The 20,085-nt window shown below is 42.5% G+C and overlaps 1 protein-coding gene across 1 annotated transcript in view; it reads left to right on the top strand.

The window, feature by feature from the left end:
- The window catches only part of ITPK1 (inositol-tetrakisphosphate 1-kinase), a 221,047-nt gene extending 210,216 nt beyond the window's left edge, over positions 1-10,831 (top strand). The window contains exon 10 of the mRNA XM_024197135.2: positions 6,388-10,831. Coding sequence (XP_024052903.1) covers positions 6,388-6,710 — 323 coding nt within the window. The 3' untranslated portion in view covers positions 6,711-10,831. The remainder of the gene's footprint in view (positions 1-6,387) is intronic.
- Positions 10,832-20,085: the final 9,254 nt, after the last annotated feature.

Here is a 20,085-nt window from a genome sequence, read left to right as displayed (position 1 = left end):
TGTTTTTAATTAAAATAGTTAAATGAAATATTTTTTTTTTAAACAAAAATTAAATCGACTATGTCAGCCAGGTCAACATGAGAAACTTAAAATATTGGCTTCTGCAGCTAACTCAGTCGTCTTCACCTTCATTTCCCCATTTGTTCATAATCTGGAAAAGAAAAACAAGCTTTCCTGCTTTTTCAGGTCCCAAATGATTTCTCAATTTGGAATGAATTAGTCCAAAGGAAGAAAATATTCTTTCTACTCCGGCATAAGAAGCTACTGCTGTTAAAAGTGAGATTATCACTTCAACAGTCTCTGAATCCAAGTGCTTAAGTGACTTCCACCAGTTCACTGGTGTGAGTTTCTTTAAAACATCATCAGCAAACATATATTTCTTGAATGGTTCTTATTCCCAAACTGGGTCTCTTTTACAGCCTGCTGCCATTATAGGTTTTCCCTTCTAGTGAGAGAATGGTATGGTAGATCTCAAATCAATGAAGGCTACACTCAGAAAGACCTCAAGACTTCTGGAATATGCTGCTCAGTTTCCCTTTTGTTTCTACTGCCTGTCCCTCCCTTCTCACATTTATCTCCAGACTTCTTCTCCTTGTGCAGATCTATTCCACTCCCAACAATCTTCTATTCATTGAACTTTTTGAAACTTTGCACTTTTAGAGAGAAGTAAGGGATTGACTCTGTGTACACAAATTTGCAGAGGGACAATAGGGTTGAGGTCTGTTATTTCTCACCTCTATAATTTATTTATTTATTTATTTAAAAACATTTTTGCTGTTAACAAGCATGTTATCTCTGGAGACACAAATCCACAGTTTGAGAACTGCAGAACTAAGCATCTCTGATGGTATCTTCTAGTCCCATTGGGTAGATAGAAAGATGAACCTAAATAATCTATACAGAAGCCCCTGGAACCCCATAAGATTGGGTCTCTAAACCATTGGAACTAATTTACAAAATTTTTCTTAAACATTACATGAGTATATTGTCTCATACTATAGAATTAGAATTTATAATCCTTATTCCATGATGAGATATCTTTGAGCCATAATGTATCTTAATTAAAACGATCTTTAGATAGGTTTTTTCCTCAAAAAGCATTTTATCAAAAAAATCTGATTTTTTTTTTAATTTTATTTTATTTTTTTTAAAATCATTGATTTTTATCCACCCTGCTAGATGACCTCTCAAGGTCCCTTTCAGTCCTATGATTCTATGATGCAGTTTCTGTCCCATCTACCTGACTTGCTGGTGGGGGATGCAAGTTTGGCTAAGCAAGATCCATGCAAGTGTAGTGGCTTCCAGACCTGGCCATCTGTTTGTTATACTCAATGGAGGTGTGTGGGGTTCCTTTAAGAAGGGCTCACACCCTCCTCAGTATAATCACAGATGGCAGGATGCGATAGGCCAGGCCAAAGCCTGTGTCAGTCCATCCCCAGACCTGGTTCCTGCTGCTGCTGCAACCAGACTCAAAGTTCATTTAAATCTGTCACTTCCCCAAGCCAGTGCTGTGATCTCGGGACTGATTTAACGTAACCAGCTGGGAGAAGATATATCCGTAGGGGTACCTCATCTGTCACCTGCTCCACTTAGTAACAGTCCCTCTCTCAGCAAATTTAAAAGATGAATGTTGCCTACTGTCTGTCCTGTGCTGCAGAAAACTGGTTGGATTGGACTTGGCTGTGATTACACATGGAGATCTTTAATACTAGCCAATAGTCAGGTAGCATGTGGTTTTTATGGTCTCCTGATCTGGAGCAGCTGGTAAGGTGCAAAAGGTTTCATAAGGCTTGATTTTCCGTGTTGCCTTAACCTGGCTTCTGCTTGCCTCTGTGGAATTTTGTGCATACTCTTCTTGTGCATTATCACCTGCACATGCAAAGTGTAGACTCCATGTGCATTAGGCAGGGGTTGAGTGTGTCAGTTCTATCTGGATACGTATGGTTTTTGTGTGTGTGAACAAGGCAGTGACTATCCTCTCCTGTGTGCTTAGGTGACTGCACACAAAAAATGGGTACTCAACTGAGTATGCATGAGTGAAGGTGCCCTTTTAAAAAGCAGGTCCACAGCATTTGCAGTATTAGCTTGGGAATATTAATCATTTCCCAGAGCTGTGCGGAGACGAGCCTTGGTCTCCAAATCTAGATCTGAATCTGAACGCCCCCAAAGTTCAGGACCGGGGACTTGAATTCCTGGTTCAGCCCCATCTCTAGTTCTGTGTGGACTTCCTTCTTATACTCAATTCAATGAGGTGACACTGATATTATCCACTTTCACCCAGTATTTTCATTCCGTTCCTACACAGTGCCAAATTCAGACCTCGTGTAAGCAGATGCAACTACATTGATTGGAATGGATTTCAAAGGAGTGGCACCCACTTAGAGGCTTATGAAAAGTATGTCCTGCCACTATTCCTTGATGCAATGTAAACCCCATCCCAGCTGCTTAAAATTTCTTCAAACTTAATTAAATCATCCTTCCACTTGATCTCCTGAATGTAAATGTGCAACCCTTTCCCCCAGTTGTCTTGTCAAAATAGCTGCAGCAGCAGTGTCAGTGAACAGCACCCAACAACCTGACTGCGACCGTGTGCAGGGTTCTCTCATGCTGGTACCAGGAGTTAATCACTGTCTCTGTCCTATGGCCATAAAGCATTAAGAGCAACTTCATTGTGAGTTTCCCTTGTGCAGTTCTAATAGGTCTGATTTTGTTCTCACTGAGCATGTCCAAAACACCCCAAGGAACTATGGATCTGTTCTCTGCACATTAAAGCTGTTACTATGGAGATGGCTTATTCCCAGGGCGTTTGAAGCACACAGAGTAGATTTAAAGGCTAATCCTGGGGGGGAGGGTTTACATAAGCAAGAAATCTTAGAAGGCCAACTCTTCGTGAGAGAGCTTGGGGATTCCATGACTCCTGTGATTCTAACAGTCTTAGCTAGACCCTGGCTGATGAATAGATAGTGATGGTTAGTGTTGGTGGCCTGGCACTTTGTCATTTTTAAGTGGGTTGAATTTTTTTTTAATGGTCTCCAAGTTGCTAAGAAAACTGAATTTTAAAAGCTACCATCTTCGACCATGAACAGCACACTAATTGCATTATCAAAGGAGCATATGAAAATTTGTACCTGTAATTGTCACTAAAATTTTAAAAAGGCACTATATAAGTAACAGTTAATTGATTCACACATTGTTTATAAATACACCTTAAAATCACAAAAGTACCCCTGTTTAGATTCTGATTTTAGCATACATTTTTCAGTCTGTAGTAGTATTTTTATTCTGATAAGGTGTTTTTTAAAGGGGAAGGAGATTAAAAATATAAATATTTGAGTTTTCCCTCCTTGTCCTGCTCTACCTTGTACCCACACGATTACAGATGTTTTTAAATGTATATTTATTTCGTTCATGCTCTCTTTGCTCTGATTTCACAGTGGCCTGGGAATGGGTTTCAAATGAAATTTTAAAAAATATTAGTTATTTACACAGTAGCCTAGTGATCATTAAAATATGTATATAGCCTTTTTAAAATGTCATGTATTTGATAGATATACTTCTTACATAATTAGTCCAAATCCTTGATCTTATTATAATAATAATGTTACAGTACCACCTACTGACTCGGTGCTAGGCATTGTACAAACATATATAGACCCTGCTCCCAAGAGCCTACAATTGAAATAAAGGTTCTGACCACCTGCAGCTGACATTCAAGATACTAAGTGTTCAATGCTATTTCTTTCTTTTTCTTCTTTTATAGAATATAAAGAAACAGTCATGAACCAGGACCTGATTGTGCTAGGCGCTGTACAAACACAGAACAAAAAGAACAGACCCTTTCCCAAAGAGTTTATAATCTAAGTAATCTCCCAGGATTTGGCCAATTTTATTTACTCAGAAAACCATAATGGTGTTTCTGTTAAACTGTGTAATGTAAATCTTTTGGAATCTTTCAGAACAAAGGAATCATTCCCAAGCACGGACAATTCTTAAATTTCAGTATTTTGCCCCCTCCCACTCCCAACCATTAGACCAATATTGGTTTGAGTAATTGCTTGCCAGGTTTCAGGATTGAAATGAAAGATTTGTTTCTAAATAATATTGCCCTGTTGATTTGGCTTTAGCGTTGCCCTAACATTGGCACACAGTATCGCAGAGGGGTGCATGATATAAAGACCTCATTGGATTAGGTTAGACAAGCATGAATGGAAAGTTCACAAAGTGCATTTTCTGTAGTTTGTAAGGCCAGGCCAATTGCTCTGTGAAATACCCGCAGTTGGGGTTCATTTGAGGAATTTCTAGAGGGTGCCTTAAATCAGCCCCTCAGGGCAATTGTACTTTAGAAGGAGTCTTCAGAGGAAGATTTGGAAATCAGATGACGAGTTTAAGGTTGTCCCAAATAGTCTGCAATTTAGGGGTAAAAGTGGAATTGAGGACAGATGATAAGATATAAAAACAAACAACTTGGGAGAAGCAGAAACCAGAGCTTGAATTGAGAGAGAAACACAAGTCACCTCATCAAAATATTTAAACAAAAGTTAATTTAATTTCTACAGCGAAGTAAGAGGAACTTACTGCAGTCTCTTTGCTACAACTTTTACAAACACCTTGTTGTTTTAGTCCCTCATGAGGCTTTACGATCAACCAGACCAGATTATCTCTGGTTGCTGAATAATTTTTCCTTAGCAACATCATAATGTAGGGTTACCATATTTCCACAATCAAAAAAGAGGACACTGGGGGGGAGCCCCGCCCCCATCCACTCCCTCCCACTTCCCACCCCCTGACTGCCCCCCTCAGAACCCCAACCCCCCCTGCTTCTTGTCCCCTGACTGCCCCCTGCTGAGAACCCCCCCACCCTAATTGCCCCCCCTAGGACCCTACCTGTCCCCTGACTGCCCCGACCCTTATCCACTCGCATGGGTGGCAGGGTTGTAGAAATTTTGGTGGTGCCCAGAATCCACCCCCACCCCCCGCCTAAGGCTCTGGGAGGGGGGCTGGGTGGGGGGAGGAGGTCTGGGGTGCAGGTCCTGGGCTGGGGATTAGGGTGCAGGAGGAGTGCAGGGTGCAGGTTCTGGGATAGAGTTTGGGTGCTGGGTGCAGGCTTCGGGCTGGGGCAGGGGGTGGGTGTGCAGGAGGGGGTGAGGGGTGCAGGCTCTGGGATGGAGTTTGGGGGTGGGAGTCGGTGCAAAGGGAGGGGGTGCAGGCTTTGGGAGGGAGTTTGAGGGCAGGAGGGGGTGTGTGGGAAGGGGTGAGGGGGTTTGGGAATAGGAGGGGATGCAGGGGTGAGGGCTGTGGGTCTGAGGATGAGGGGTTCATGATGCAGGAGGGGGCTCAGGGATGGAGCAGAGGATTAGGGTGAGGGGGGATGAGGGTTGGGGCTGAAGATGAGGGGTTCATGATGCAGGAGGAGGCTCAGGGCTGGGGCAGAGGATTAGGGTGCGGGGGGATGAGGGCTGGGGCTGAGGGGTTTGGGGTGTTGGAGAGACTCAGGGCTAGGGTGGAAGGGCAGGGTAAGGGCAGCCTGTCTTCCCATTAGTGGATGGGGGACGCTAGGAGCCGGGGGCAGCAGACAGCAGTTGTTGCTGGCTCTGGCAGTACAAGCAGGCAAGGGAGAGGCTGGCAGGGAGGGGGGACCCCACGGGGGGGGGATGCACGGAGGGGAGGTGGCAGGTGGAGGCCAGGGACCCATCCAACACTCCCCCGCTCCCTGACTGCCCCCCCCCCCCGACTCCCCTTACCATTCTGGCTCCATGTGTTTGCAAAACACGTTGCCCGGTGGGTCGGTTTGTGTGTTACACAGGGCTGCAGGCAGAGGGAGGGGGGAGCAGGGGAGGGCTCTGGCTGCTGGAGGCCAATGGGAGCGGTTCAATCGGCCCAGCCGCCCAATCAGCAGCCACACTCTGCATGGAAGAGAGGGAGGGAGGCGAGGGAGAAAAAAAACCCGGACATTTTAACCTTGTTACCAATTCCTCCCGGACGGCTATTTAGAGACGCAAAAGCCGGACATGTCCGGAGAAATACGGACGGATGGTAACCCTACATAACTAGAAATAAAGTAATGAGGGGAGCCATTTTTTAAGAGCATCAACCCAATATCTATTTGTGTGGTGTGGGAGGTGGAGTTTGGCTTCTGCAGTTAATTAGTATGTAGATGTTTAACTAGCTTATTTGAGGGTGCAGTCAGGTGTCTGTCTTATGCAATTAGTTGTGTGCACCAAATGGTGCCCAGAAAAATAAAGGCCACTTTTTATTGTGGGAAGTTGTGTGTGTGTGTGTGTGTGTGCGCGCGCACGCAGGGAAAGGGGTAAGAGAAGGGAGACTTGTACACAAGGCCAGTGAAATGGAAAGATGGAACTGATGGCATTGCTTTTCTCTCTTTCTCAGGTTATGAGGGTGTTGCAGAGTTCTTCACAGACCTCCTGAACCACATAGCTGCTGTCCTGCAGGGCCAGACACCGGAGGTGACCCAACTAAACCTCAGCAAACTCCTGGCTGAGCAGACCGGCGGCATAGTAGGGGAGCGGACATGCTGTGCTAGTACAGGCTGCCGAAGCGTGGTGGGAAAAGACTCCTCCTGGATTGTGGAAAGTGAGACCAACAGCTCAGTAAAGCTGCAGCACCAGAGACTAGGCTGCAACTCTGCAGTGTCCCCCAGCTTTCAGCAGCACTGCGTTGCCACGTTGGCAACAAAAGCTTCCTCTCAATAGCCAGACAACACCGTGGACTGAGGAAAAGCCGTGGGGAGTCAAATCACGGTCCTAGAATCAGAGCAGGCTGTAACAAATTTCTATTGATTTAACACGATTTGTTGATGAAATTATCTGAAAAGGAGTGGGGAAGAAAAATGATCCGGATACATTTCTTCAGATTCCAGTTGCAAATCTGTAGTGAGCTTGCACATGCTTGTGTTTAACACTAGACCTTAATGTGGGAGGGTTGCTTTTGCGTTTCGTTTTAGATTTTATTTGTAATCACCAGTGACCAGCATTTTAAAATCAGACCTCATGGAACCGGAAAAAATTATAGTTGACATGGCGTGCGTGACAATGCTAGAGATTTTCACCTTTCCAGAGTACTTCCCATTCCCTCTTTCCAGCTGGACCCTTGAAAAGAACATTTAAAAAAGCTTCAGTATCAGCAGAATAGGTGTGCCCAGAGCTTCATTGGCAACTTGCTGAGGGCAGTAGGGCTGCACCTTATTTGATGGCTCAAAACAGATTGCAGCTGCCCTCCTGTTTAAAACTGAGGTGGAGACTACAGTTCCAACTCGGGGGTTCTCTTCCTTGAACCGAGTTGTTTCAGATAAAGGAAGCTTCAAATTGTATTTCGCCACAAGAATGCTACCATGGCAGTAAAGAATCTTTTCTGATCCAGCAAGGCTTGAGTTTTAAAAGCAAAGGATGCATACTACTAGTGGGAGTTGGGTGTCTTGGTAGATAAAACACTGCTCTTTGTACTTTTGGCTGGCCATGAGACTCTAAAGCTTATTCTTTAGCCGAGAAAATAATTGTCCTTCCATTTCACTCAGGCAAAGCGTAGGAATGCTTTGCTAGAGGGCTAGCAAATGGATCCATTTTTACTTTCACAGAGTAGTACACCAGCCTTGCTTGCACATCCTGTAAATACATGTGTAATTCAGATTTGTAGCCACTATTCTCCATTAATACACGGCTATGCATAAATCATTGCTCTCAACAGTGATTGAACATGAGCAAAATTGGAGCGAGCAGGGTTTTGTGTAGGTTATGATTTGTGACAGTTTTTCTGATTTAGAGACTGTTACTATCTGGGACTGCCAGAGGAGGCTAGGCAGGTAAATTACAAGAGTAGTGGGTGTACTCGTTTGTGAACTGTAGCACAGGCTGATCATACATTACAGTTGAGATACCATAGCAAAACTAAAATGTATGTTCTCTTCCTGCAACATGGCAGCATCTTCTGTCTTTTTAAATTTCCTGCAGCTTTTGTCAATCGTGAACACTAAATCGGAAGTAACTGAATCAGTCAATGCTGTAAAAGCAGGTTTCAAGCATACACATTATTTTTATGGGGCTCACGGCCTTTCCATCTTTAAGAAATCCCTAAAATATGTTCACAGAGATGCTATTACGAAAGCATCACCTTAGTTAAGCTCTGGGATGTGACAATTCCATGTTTTTCTATGTTAAGCATTTATAGAGCATACATCACCATAACACCGTAGTGTCAACTATTCTAGTATCTGATAGTCAGTGTGGAGGGAAGGAGTAGGTAGGGGATGTAACACAACCTTAGGATAGTGGAGGTAGCCAGAGCAGGAAGCCAGGGAGGGGGAGGAGTGAGCCAAACCATTTGAAAAATGCTCGCTGCCATATGGTGGTGGCCATCCCTCATGGAGAAGTCCTATAGGTTCCTGTAAAAATCACTCTTAACCTTTCTATAGGGTTTTATTGGGGGGAGGGGCTATCAATTTCTGTTAAATTCTCCAAGACTGTTCCATAAGGAATGTCATTTGTCTTTGGAGTCAGATTTGTATGAAACACGAATACAGCAAAGTTCCTGGATTTGTGTACAAATCAATTCTGAATTGGGCACCTGTCATAAGCCTAGTATGCATTGAGGCTGCTGAATAATTGCTGAATCCCACCGTTTACTGCATGTTGTAGGTCCCAGGTGGCAGGGGTGGGAGTGAGGAGGACAACCATAGTTATGGACTTATAACAATGTTCATGATTGACCAAACCTTTCCTAGAGCCAAGACTGAAATAAAATAGACATCTAAAGGATTTTTTGAGATCTTTTTATGTTTCAAGTAAAACAAAGATGCCCTCAGGAAGGAACCCACCAGTGTGTATTTTTGTATGGTACTCTTGTGTAACTGGTGGGTGGAATGTTTATAGATTTGCCATTTGCTTCCTTTATTAAAATGGAAAAAATGTAATGGGTGGTGGTGGGAGGAAAAGAAGCAATGCTTAATATGGTTTAGTAACACGAGACCTTTCAAACTAACTGTTTACGTGAATCAGAGTGTTGGATCCAGTTAAAATGTCTGTATGCTGTTTCCTAGATATAACATTGAATAAGAATTTATTTTCCCTGGCTACCTTCTGAATTTTGGTTGGCCTATTTTGCACTGCTTTATTTCTCCAAAATAAACTACTGAAATACAATTGTGCATTTTACACTTGTTTACAAATGATTGTTAAAAAGTTTATTTTGTAATTCTCTGAAGCCTTACAAGATACTTTACCTATTTAAGTATAATCCAGACCTTGGCAATAATTAGAAAATAAGCTTAGTTTACTAGCATGATCCCTGACAGGGTCTTTCCAAAATTCTATAATTTATTTTTATTTATCTAGTTTATTGGTATCACTTTAATTTACTAGGCACAAATATCATGCAAATATTCTTTAATGACATAGCATTACAATGGGATTTCCAGATAGCTGCATGTAGCTACAATTTCAAGTAGCTACAATCGTGATATGTTTCTTCAGATTGACTCACACAGTATAATTTTGCTAATTCACATGCACAGCTGGGAGACCAATGATGAACTATTGAAATGTGTGTTCATGTATCAAGCACACGAACAAATGCAGCAAAACAAGGAACAAAACAAACCACCCAAGATTACTTCACTGTAAAGACATTCAAGTGTGTGCTCAACTTTAAGCATGTTTTAAGTCCATCCCTATTCTGGAAAACACTTAAACATGCATAACTTTAAACAAGTGCTTAAGTGCTTTGCTGAATCAGTGCCTTATTTGGCAAGTGTAGACTAGCTTTAGTTATGATGATGCTTCATAGTAAACTAGTTAATATTCTATAGTATATTTTATAAAAGTAATGAAGTCTTAGCAATATTAGACCTCACTATAGTGTCCTTGCTATTAAAACTTTCCTGAGAATTAGGGAGAGACCACTGTTTTGTGTATGTGAATTATAGGGTGTGTGAATTAGTGAGATTCTGCTGTGGTTTCAGATGTTTACATACTTATCATTGTATGGATTGATATAATTTCCACGGTAATTAGAATGGTCAACTGTTACCCAGAATGGGCCAAATTCTGTCCTGTTAACTGTTGTAAGTCTGCAGTAACACTATTAACTTCATTGGCCTTTCTCCACATTTACTCTTGTTTAAATGGAGCAGAATTGACTGTGAAGGTCAAAGTCTTGATCCTATTGAATCCAATTATAGTTTCGCAATTCAAAGATCAAGATTTGCCTTTATGTAGAGAATACTTGCATGGTATTAGAATAACCTGTAATGGAAAGCCGTTACCATTTATCCATCTATCCACCCGACCGGCTTGCTTTGCCACATTATGCTTTGATTTGTAATGGTAAATCATTCAGAAGTTACATACTGCTTTATTCAAAGTGCAGTTTTAAAATGCAACCTAACTGTGATGATGATCAGTGGTTATGGTTAATGAAATAGAACATACACTTGGACTAGGGCATTTTTCCTTTTGTTTTATCCACATGTCTGAGTATACAAAACCTATGTGCTTTAGATGCTGACTGACTGGGCTGGCTGGCTTATAGGATGCCTCTTGTAGCTTGTAGACTGTTGATTTGTAAATCTAGGCTTTTTAAAAATCTGAATGATAAAGTGGTTCAAAGATCCCAGTTCTAAATGCATGTGCACTTGTATGTACGAGATCTGTTAGATTTTGGTGTAATCTTCTGCAGCAGGTTGCAGAAACAAAACCACTGATAAGGTTTTTGTTTTTGTTTCATTTTCTTTTAAGTAGGTGAATACACATTAAGAGCCTGACCCTAAGGGCTAGTCTACACTGGCAACGTTAAAGCGCTGCCTTGGCAGTGCTTTAACGTGGCTTCTGTAGTCACAGCACAGAAAAACCACCTCCACGAGCACGACTACCAGCGCTGTGCACTGTCTACACTGGCGCTTTACAGCGCTGAAACTTGCTGCGCTCCGGGGGGTGTTTTTTCACACCCCTGAGCGAGAAAGTTGCAGCGCTGTAAAGTGCCAGTGTAGATAAGCCCTGAGACTTCAGTGAGATTTGCAGGTGCTAAGGCTCTCCCAAGGTAAATCCCAAAATTCTTCAGATAATTTAGGACTGTATCACGAAACATGCAATTGGTGTTTTGCACAGAAATCAGTATCAGGATACAGCCAAAAGGCAACAGAGTAAAACTGGCCAAAAGCTTTAGATGTCTCTGGAAAAAATAATCTTTGATCCTTTCCAGACTTCTCAGTTTTTAGGCAAACATTTGCTTCACAAATTGTGTGAGTGGTAGTAGTGTCAAGTGGATCTGTTTTTTTGTTTGGTTTGTTTTTTTTCCAAACTAGCTAGCAGCTCTAAGCCTGCACAGCTGTGCAGAAAATCTTGGTGGTGTGGTTTTTTTTTTGTTTTTTGGTTTTTTTTAAAATGAATAAACTCTAGTACATAGTTTGTCACAGTTACCCCTGTGCCACTTGCGGTAATTTACTTGCATTACCTTTGCTAATTTTCTTTTCTTTTCCCCCTCCCTTTTTAGTAACTGCTATATTGTTTTATAGCCTTTACATGTAAATTATGCACAGTATTGCAATACTTTTTAAAAATTAGAAGTTGAAGAAAACATTCAGTGTAGATTAAAATGTTTCCTTTAATATAATCTCCTTTTACACACACTCACACTTTCTCTGTCTTCCAGATCAGCTTGTTGATTTTATTTGTACCTGCTGCTTTAATACCAGTATCATAGGGATGTACTCACCAGAATAGATCCTTTTGCACCTTCATTTCCCCCACCCACTCTATGGATCTAGGCCACCAAAAGCTAAACTCGTGACTGCATGTGTCTGTTTATATCTCCACTAGATTCAACAAGCTCTCATGTGGTTAGAGTTTTAAAATACATTTAAGTGAATCTGGTTCTAAATAGTGCAGTGAAATCTATAGTAAAGTAGAGTGAACGTTATGGAGTATTCCAGCACATAGCAATGTTTGGTTGCTGTTTGATTTATACTGAACCTCTGCTTACTGTGAAGCTTTTCTGTAGTGGGAAGACAACGACGTCACTATAAGAAGATTGTGTGTGCGTGTGCGAGAGACAGAGATAGTCTGATGGTGTCACGTGGACTTGGAACTGTGGCTTGAGCCAATTTGTCATTATTTGCACAGGGAAGGATGGTGAATAACAAGAATCCAAATCCCTTCGCTGGCTTGGAGCTCCTGATGGGCTGTTTCATTGGTGCCCTGGAAAACTCCAGAATCAGCCATAATTGCTAATGAATAGAGCTCATAGAAATCAGGTCTTCCTGTTAATCTCTTTAAGGAAATCCATATTGTATTTTCTTTATCTTCCATTCCTTCTACAGTAGTTTTCAGATATAAATTAATTTAACAATCTTGTATGTGAAAAGGCATATATATCTAAACATATATTAAAATTATAAAAGGGCACATCTATGTAAGTATAAAATAGTGACTCCTATGTTTGAGACGTTAGCAGTCCAAAAGAATGAGAGAGTTGTTTATCTCTTGTAAAAAGTCAGTGCTGTTAAAAAAACAAAAAAATGTATTAGATGTATTTTTTTTAATTATTTATTTCTTTGGATCATTTATTTGGTATTTTACATAGCTCCTGCATATCCCTGTGAAAACCACACGTCCCACTGAAATGCAGTCATTCTCCCTACAAATAATCCCTTAAAATCCTACAGCTTTAAAAAAAATATCCCTTCATGTGTGAATGGAGTTGTATACCCCCTTTGTTGTCCTCTTAGGCATGTTTGAAATTCAGTGTCTCCAGTCCAAAGCCATCAGTTTTTGGGACCATTTTTTTTTTTTTTTTTTTTTTATATTTTTTTAAATTTATTTATTTCCATTCCTAATCCTTTTTTTTTTTTTTTTTTTTTTTTTTTTTTTTTGGGTGCAGAGTTTCACAAGTACAGTAATGTCCACACATGAACCAGCTTTATAGTGTTAACAAGTATGTTTTTGTGATTTGCTTCAGTCCTGTTCACAAATGACTTATGAAAAATAAAACCAGTTTTGTACTTAATTTGTATATAAATATATAAAAGAGAAAAATTCATGGCTTACTGTAAAAACCAAAAGTATTTACTCTTTGGCTTTTTACTTATACTGCATGACTGAATACATGTGATGATGACAATGAAGATGGTGCTTTGTTCTCTCTGGTACCATTTATTTCAGTGGCAACTTACCCCTTTTCCTCATTTGCCAAGCACCTGTGATGGACACTATTTTGATTTTAACAGTAGAATAATATGCAGTACATATTGTATTGTTATTTCTGTAACTGTTTTGGAGACACAACTGTCCCTTTCCAACACATAATGAAATAAATGCCTTACAACATCTCTTATCTTGCATTCTGTTAATGAGTGGGAAGGGGGAAAGGTGGTTATGGGAAATTCACCTGCAGGACTTTGGTTTCCACATCTAATATCTTCCTCTTCCCTTTCCAAACTTCCAGTTATTTTGATTGATAATTGTGGACCTACTTGTATTGCCATTGCTAATGAGGGAGGTTTTTTCCCCTAGTAGGACTGGTGGGAAAGTAGGATATGCATCAAACTTCACTGAGGTTTGGCCCTCAATACAGTCGGAGTCATGTTAGCTACAACTTTGTTTATGGTTGTTGATTGGTAGTGCTTTAGTGTGGTTTTCCCTTGATTGTAGTAGAGATGAAATTTGTGGTCTGAGAAGCCTGTTATTAAATTCTGCTGCGCATTAAGTAATGAATAGCATAATTTGGCCACAGAAAAAAATCCCTGTCCACGCTGGCAGGGATGTTACAACATTGCTAAGTAGCAAACATTGTTTAAACATGGCTCTTGTTACAAGCATGAACAGGGCCTGCATGAAATAAAATCCGTGTCTTATTTCCTTGTGTACTTTTCAGTTTATTCTATAAGCATGAGCCCCTTAATTGGCGAATTAATGGGACACTGTCCAGTACAACTGAGCATTTACCAACAGCCCCATACTGGTGTCTGAGTTTACCTCCATTTCTTCTTCTCCTTAACACTGGGTATTCTTAACTCATCTGTGGCAACAGTCAGCAAATAATGACTTTTTTTTGTTTTCTAGTATAGCTTAAAAATAGATTTATTCAGATGAGGGAAATTCTCTGAATTCTAAATACCTTTTAATGCTTTTTACTTGGTTAAAAAAGATATGTACCTTTAGGCACAGACATTTAGTATCTTTAAATGTCAATTCACTGTTCATACACAAACTGACCCCCCCAAAAATTTTCCATTGATGATGATCAAAATGTACTGATAGGCAAAGTAGGAAAAATACTGCTTGAGAATTTAGCGTTTGGTTTAAGGATGTTTATTTTGTATATTTTGAAATGTGATGTTGACAATTTTGTGCTTTAATGGTTATAAAACTTTTACTTTTTGAGTCTCAACAACTACTGGCATTAAATAATAATTGTCTGGCTCCTCCCATAATTTCCCACAACTGTGAAAATTTAAATTAATAAAAATTGAACAAAATGCTTAAAAGTAAACGTTGATATCTATCGAAATTATTTAAAAAATGAAAATCAAATTCTCCCAAGCCTCTGTATCTTGTAGGATTCCCTCAAAACATTTGTTCTTCTTTCCATTGATACCCCAACAAACTAATTATCTCTGCTGAGCTACCATTATGGAAAGGTCCTGTAGAATTTAATAGAAAACAGCCACCTTTCTGTGGGTTTTTTGAGCCATTCTATAGAAATTATTATTATAGTTATATTCTAATAGCACCGGCATTGTTTTAGGCACTGTCCACACAGTCCTTGTCCCAAAGAATTTACAATCTCTGCTAAGAACTTCATAGGATGGTTTAAAACAAAAATCCTACATGAAAGCTATAACCCTCTAATAGTCCATAGCATTTTAGAATCATTTCTATGGAACCCCACTGATTTCTTCTCTAAAATCATTTTCATAATTGATATGGCCCTGTGGGCTAACAGAACACTGGACTAGGGGTCAGGAGTCTTGGGGTCTATTTCTGGGTCAGCCACTGACCTGTGTATGACCTTAAGCAAGTCACTTACCCTCCCTGTGTCGCTCTTTCCTCTCCCTCCTTTGTCTGTCATGCCTATCTATAATGTAAGTTCTTCAGGCTCTCCCATGATGTGCATGTATAGGACCTAATGCAGTGGGGCCTCGGTCTTGGATAGAGACACTAGGCACTGGTACAACATAAATAATAACAATGAGGCTCCTTTTACTCAAACAAAGCATGGAATTTAACCAGCGAGGTTAACTGCAATGCAATCCAGATCGTGGGGTAAAAATCCATGTACAAAAAATAAAATTAATTGTGGTGACGACACAGGAAAGGAAATAGAACACCAGGTTTGTGGTAGCCAGAGAGCTTCACAAGCCTCAAGCCAAAAGCCTCCCAGGAAAACTTTTCCTGGGGTTTTTATTTCTCTCCTTACTTTGTTTACAACTCTTCTTAGTGGTTACATTCTTGTGCATGAAGAAAACATGCAGTGTACAATTACACAAGATAGCAAACCCATTTCTTGTGCGCGTGAACACCAGCTGCGAGGGTACAATCAAATCAGCCAAAAGGTTTTCCCAAACACAGACGCTGGGTTGAAGGTCACTCCTGCCTCGTTGCCATGGGAGCAGTTTGCCGCGCCCGTGGGTTGGCGATTCGGGAGCCATACACCCCCACATCCCCCCCCTATTTTATTTTATATGCGGTGTTTAGACAAAGCACCTTCGCAGGGTAGCATACACAATGCCACTAGATTGGGTATACACTAAACAAAACAGCAAAATAAAACATCAAAAATCAAAACTAAGACCCCATACTATAAAAGGGTTTTTATCCACTCTAAGGGTGGCTATAACTAAATGTAATTCCACCAAGGAGAAAAAACGTCCTGGCGGATAGCTTAAGCATAACATTTCAGCATATTAATCTGCTATTGCATGCGATTACTATTATCAGTAAACTTAAAACAACACATTTCTTTCACTGTCTCACACCCCAGATGTTGCTGGGTGGTTTGCAGACAGGAACAAGGCAAGTACTTAACAGACCTTGCATTTCCGGGGCAACAGCCAGGCAGAAATCAGATTGATTTAATACTTCTGCCAGGTGGACCCAGATGTTAAACTGCAGCCGCTGCTCCATCTGGGGTTTGCCTTGGCAGCCAGGGGCCAATAAAAAACTTCCCAATACACACAAAATAAGAAGTGAGTTAGCATTAAGGCAAGCTAACAATGTCACAAAGTACAATACATTATACTTAACTCTATCTGCAGGCCAGTAATTGCCTGCAGTGGTAGTGAGATTAAAATGCATATCTTGTAATGTGGTGTCATTAACATACACACAGCTATCATTAGCTTGAAAAAGTAAGTGTCCTGTCAGGGTAGTTCCTTGTCCCCTACCCTCCCAGCAAACGTAATCATAAACAGTGACAACTTCTCCTGGCTTCAGTTTACATATACACTGAAGCTGTGGGGGTTCTAATGGCCAAAATGTCCATTGACTACCTAACCCCATCCAAATGTCAGATGTAATCTCAGGAGCACTTACTAAAATCAATTGGGCATACCAGGTAGTCTAATTTCCCAAATGTCTTGGTGAATTACCCAATCCCACATGCATCCTCCCCATGGACCTGGCAGGATTCGGTATGTGGAAGCCCACACCCCCTCAACCGGTCCATATGCTTGGAAGGAGCACTAAGAACGTCTGCACTTCCACCCAGAAAGTCTCCAAGTATGTCTCCATGGCCACAGATCAGATGGTACTCCTGATGTGTCTGTAAGGGCAGTGGGCCAAGCCTGATGCTCTAGATCCCACTGCAATGCCTTCCCAGCCTCAGTGATATTCAATACCATCTCTGTCAGCAACTTCTGGGTCATTGTCTGTATTTGGATGTGTTACAGGGGTAATAGTGTAATGGATGAGATGGCAGGGGCAATGGCAACAAGGTGCCTTTGGTACTTATAATTTAAAATCCAATTAGGGAGGGCAATACATGCTGAAGGACTTATCCAAAACACAGGGCGCAGCCTGTAGAATAAACCCCAAAATCCAATCAATACCACGTTCCCAAGAATGGGTTCCACAAGTTTCTTCCTGCCAGTGTATAATTCTTTGTTTCTTCACCAGGGTCAGTTCTTAATGTCTCTTGTAGTCAGGAATCCCTGGACTTTGTGGTTTCAATGAAGCAAGTGTTCCTTCTTCTCTTTTCCTGAAACAGTCATGGTTCAGCATCATACAGGGGAGAGGTTACTAGCACATCACCCTGTAATGGTTTTGCTTCTTCTAGAAAAATTCAAAGCAACAATAGGTCTGTCAGTGGACAAGGGAGAGGTTACTAGCACTTCACCTTGTCTTTTTTTCCTTTTTTCTGCTGTCCAGAAGGCACAGCAGGGCTAGAAGAAGAAATAGGCTTATCAGTCGGAGAGCCCTCCCGAGGTGGAGGGGTCTTTTTACAGTGAGAAGCATGGGTCCAGGCAGTCAGTCCTTGGCACTTCACAGCAGTGTTGGTGGCTAACAGGACTTGGAAAGGGCCTTTCCAGCATGGAGCCAAAGCAGTCTTTCGTTGATGGACTTTACATAGACTCAGTCTCCTGGTTTCAATGAATGGCAGGGGTGCTAGGGTCTTTGGGTAGCACTTCTCTACCTGTGAGAAAAGAAACCTAACACATTTCATTAATGCCTGGCAGTGTTTTTCAGATCTCATTGTTGCTCGGGCACATTCAGGCCCCCCCTTTTCTTGGGGGTCAGCCAAGTTTTGGCTGTGACCTTGGATGAGCCTGCTAGCTGTATTTTCCTCTCAGTTAACTCATTCTGTGCTTTTTCCTCTTCTCCCTTTCTCAGCTTCTTTTAACCTACAAAGGAAACTTCCACTCTTCACTCATACACCTTCTCCCAACAATGAACATATACACATTGCCTTTACACAGTACATTAGTCTTATTATTCAATGTATGCCATGTACACTCTTCCAGTAAAATAACTTTATTACAGAGCTTTGGAGCAACAAACCAGGACAAGCACACCCACTTTTGAGGAGTTCACTCGGTACAACCTCAGGTGTCTAATAGCTTTCCTCCCTCCCCAGCCCTCTGGCTAGAAATCTGAGGTAGCCAGAAGGATCCCATGGGCAATATGGGGAGTGGGTTAACCTTCCATGTCCTTGCTTCCAAAGACTGTTGGTATGCAAATTTTAACAACAATTTTGGCCATAGAACACAAAAATAATTCCTATTGTGCCAGTGAATGCATGGTACATTGAATGCTGTTCAGCTGGCATCCATTTTCTCTGATGATCTGAAAAACAAAAGAACAGAGGTCTACCCCTTCTGGGTAGTCAGTCATTGCTTTTAAACACACAGTGATCTAAAAAAGATAACACAACCTGTATTGGTAGGTTTGCATTTCCTTTACCTCTGCTACAATATACACTGCACATATTCTGGGAAAAATGCACACCCTATCCACAATTCAATTTCCACAACACTAGCCACATCAATTTCTATACAAGGTGTAACTATTTCTTTTGTGCTTACAAACACGGGGGTATTAAAGGGGCTAGTGGACTCCTCCAAATGCCCTGCCTGCAGCTGGTCATTGACTAAGTGCTGGAGGGCCTCCAGCTTTTCCAGAGGAAGCGGCCACAGTGCAACCCATACAGGCTCGTCAGTGAGCCAACGGAGGGGGAGGGCCGTACGCCTAATCATCAATATGGATGGTGGCAGTGAACTGTGTTAATAAATCACGGCCCCACAGGTTGAGGTGTAGCCCCCTCCATCATCCGCCCACGGACTCGGGCCGCGGCGGTGAGAGCGCCGAATCCTAACCACTAGACCACCAGGGATAAGCTGCCCGGGGCGTGCCCACCGCCTGCTCGGGGATGCCCGAAAACTGCCCTGTGCCATATAACTGCTCAGCGAGATAGGCCCCCCCACCTTGTGCTGCTGCCGCAAGCGCCTCTCGCTGGTACTCGCTATCCCACACAACGTATTGCGCAGGAGACAGCACCATGCGACACATGTCTTTCCAATCTTGGGGGAGCAAGTGATAACCGTTTGACACACCTTCCAAGATCCCCCGGAGCTCGCGCAGAACCGAGTAGGTGAGAGCCTCCCAGTCCACTATCTACCCCCCATTTCCATCATCCCGCCCAGAGACGGGGACCGCCTCGAACCCACAGCTGGATTCCTCGCCGGTCAAGAGACCGGCCTCGCACGCTCGCTGCACCGCCGCGGCGACAGCGCCCCCCCCCGCCCGACCGGTAGGCAGGGGGGCGCCGCCACGGGCGGCGGCGCAGGGAGGGTCAGCTGCGGGTAGGAGGGGGGTGGCCCATCACCTGGGGGCAAAAGGGGGGCCGGCTTGGGGCTGTCGGGGCCGACCCCCTCCAGCGCCTCCTTACAACGCTGCCAGAGCAGCAGGTGCTGAACTGGGGCACGGGGTTCACTATACAAGGTGATCCCAATCCGTATCCAATCAGAAAGCTGTAATGACCCGCAGTCCGGATACCAGGGGCACTGGCGATCTATTTCCCTTAGAAGGTCCTCAATATGAGCGACTGGGACAACGATACATGATCGTTGCCATATAATCTTTTGTAACTCTCTTGCGTGCTCCTTCTGGGCACTGGAAAGTCTCCCCCCCCCATACTCACGAATAAGGGGCGGCAAACAGCCGCGGGGCGCGCTCGGCGTATCCAGCCGGTGAGTAGAGGGGTATCACGTCGGGGTCACCAGCTGTGGTGACGACACAGGAAAGGAAATAGAACACCAGGTTTGTGGTAGCCAGAGAGCTTCACAAGCCTCAAGCCAAAAGCCTCCCAGGAAAACTTTTCCTGGGGTTTTTATTTCTCTCCTTACTTTGTTTACAACTCTTCTTAGTGGTTACATTCTTGTGCATGAAGAAAACATGCAGTGTACAATTACACAAGATAGCAAACCCATTTCTTGTGCGCGTGAACACCAGCTGCGAGGGAACAATCAAATCAGCCAAAAGGTTTTCCCAAACACAGACGCTGGGTTGAAGGTCACTCCTGCCTCGTTGCCATGGGAGCAGTTTGCCGCGCCCGTGGGTTGGCGATTCGGGAGCCATACACCCC

This window comes from Terrapene carolina, unplaced genomic scaffold (genome assembly GCF_002925995.2).
Source record: "Terrapene carolina triunguis isolate 2854851 unplaced genomic scaffold, T_m_triunguis-2.0 Scaffold96, whole genome shotgun sequence".
Taxonomy (NCBI): Eukaryota; Metazoa; Chordata; order Testudines; family Emydidae; genus Terrapene; species Terrapene triunguis.
This window is presented reverse-complemented; position numbering and strand designations above follow the sequence as displayed.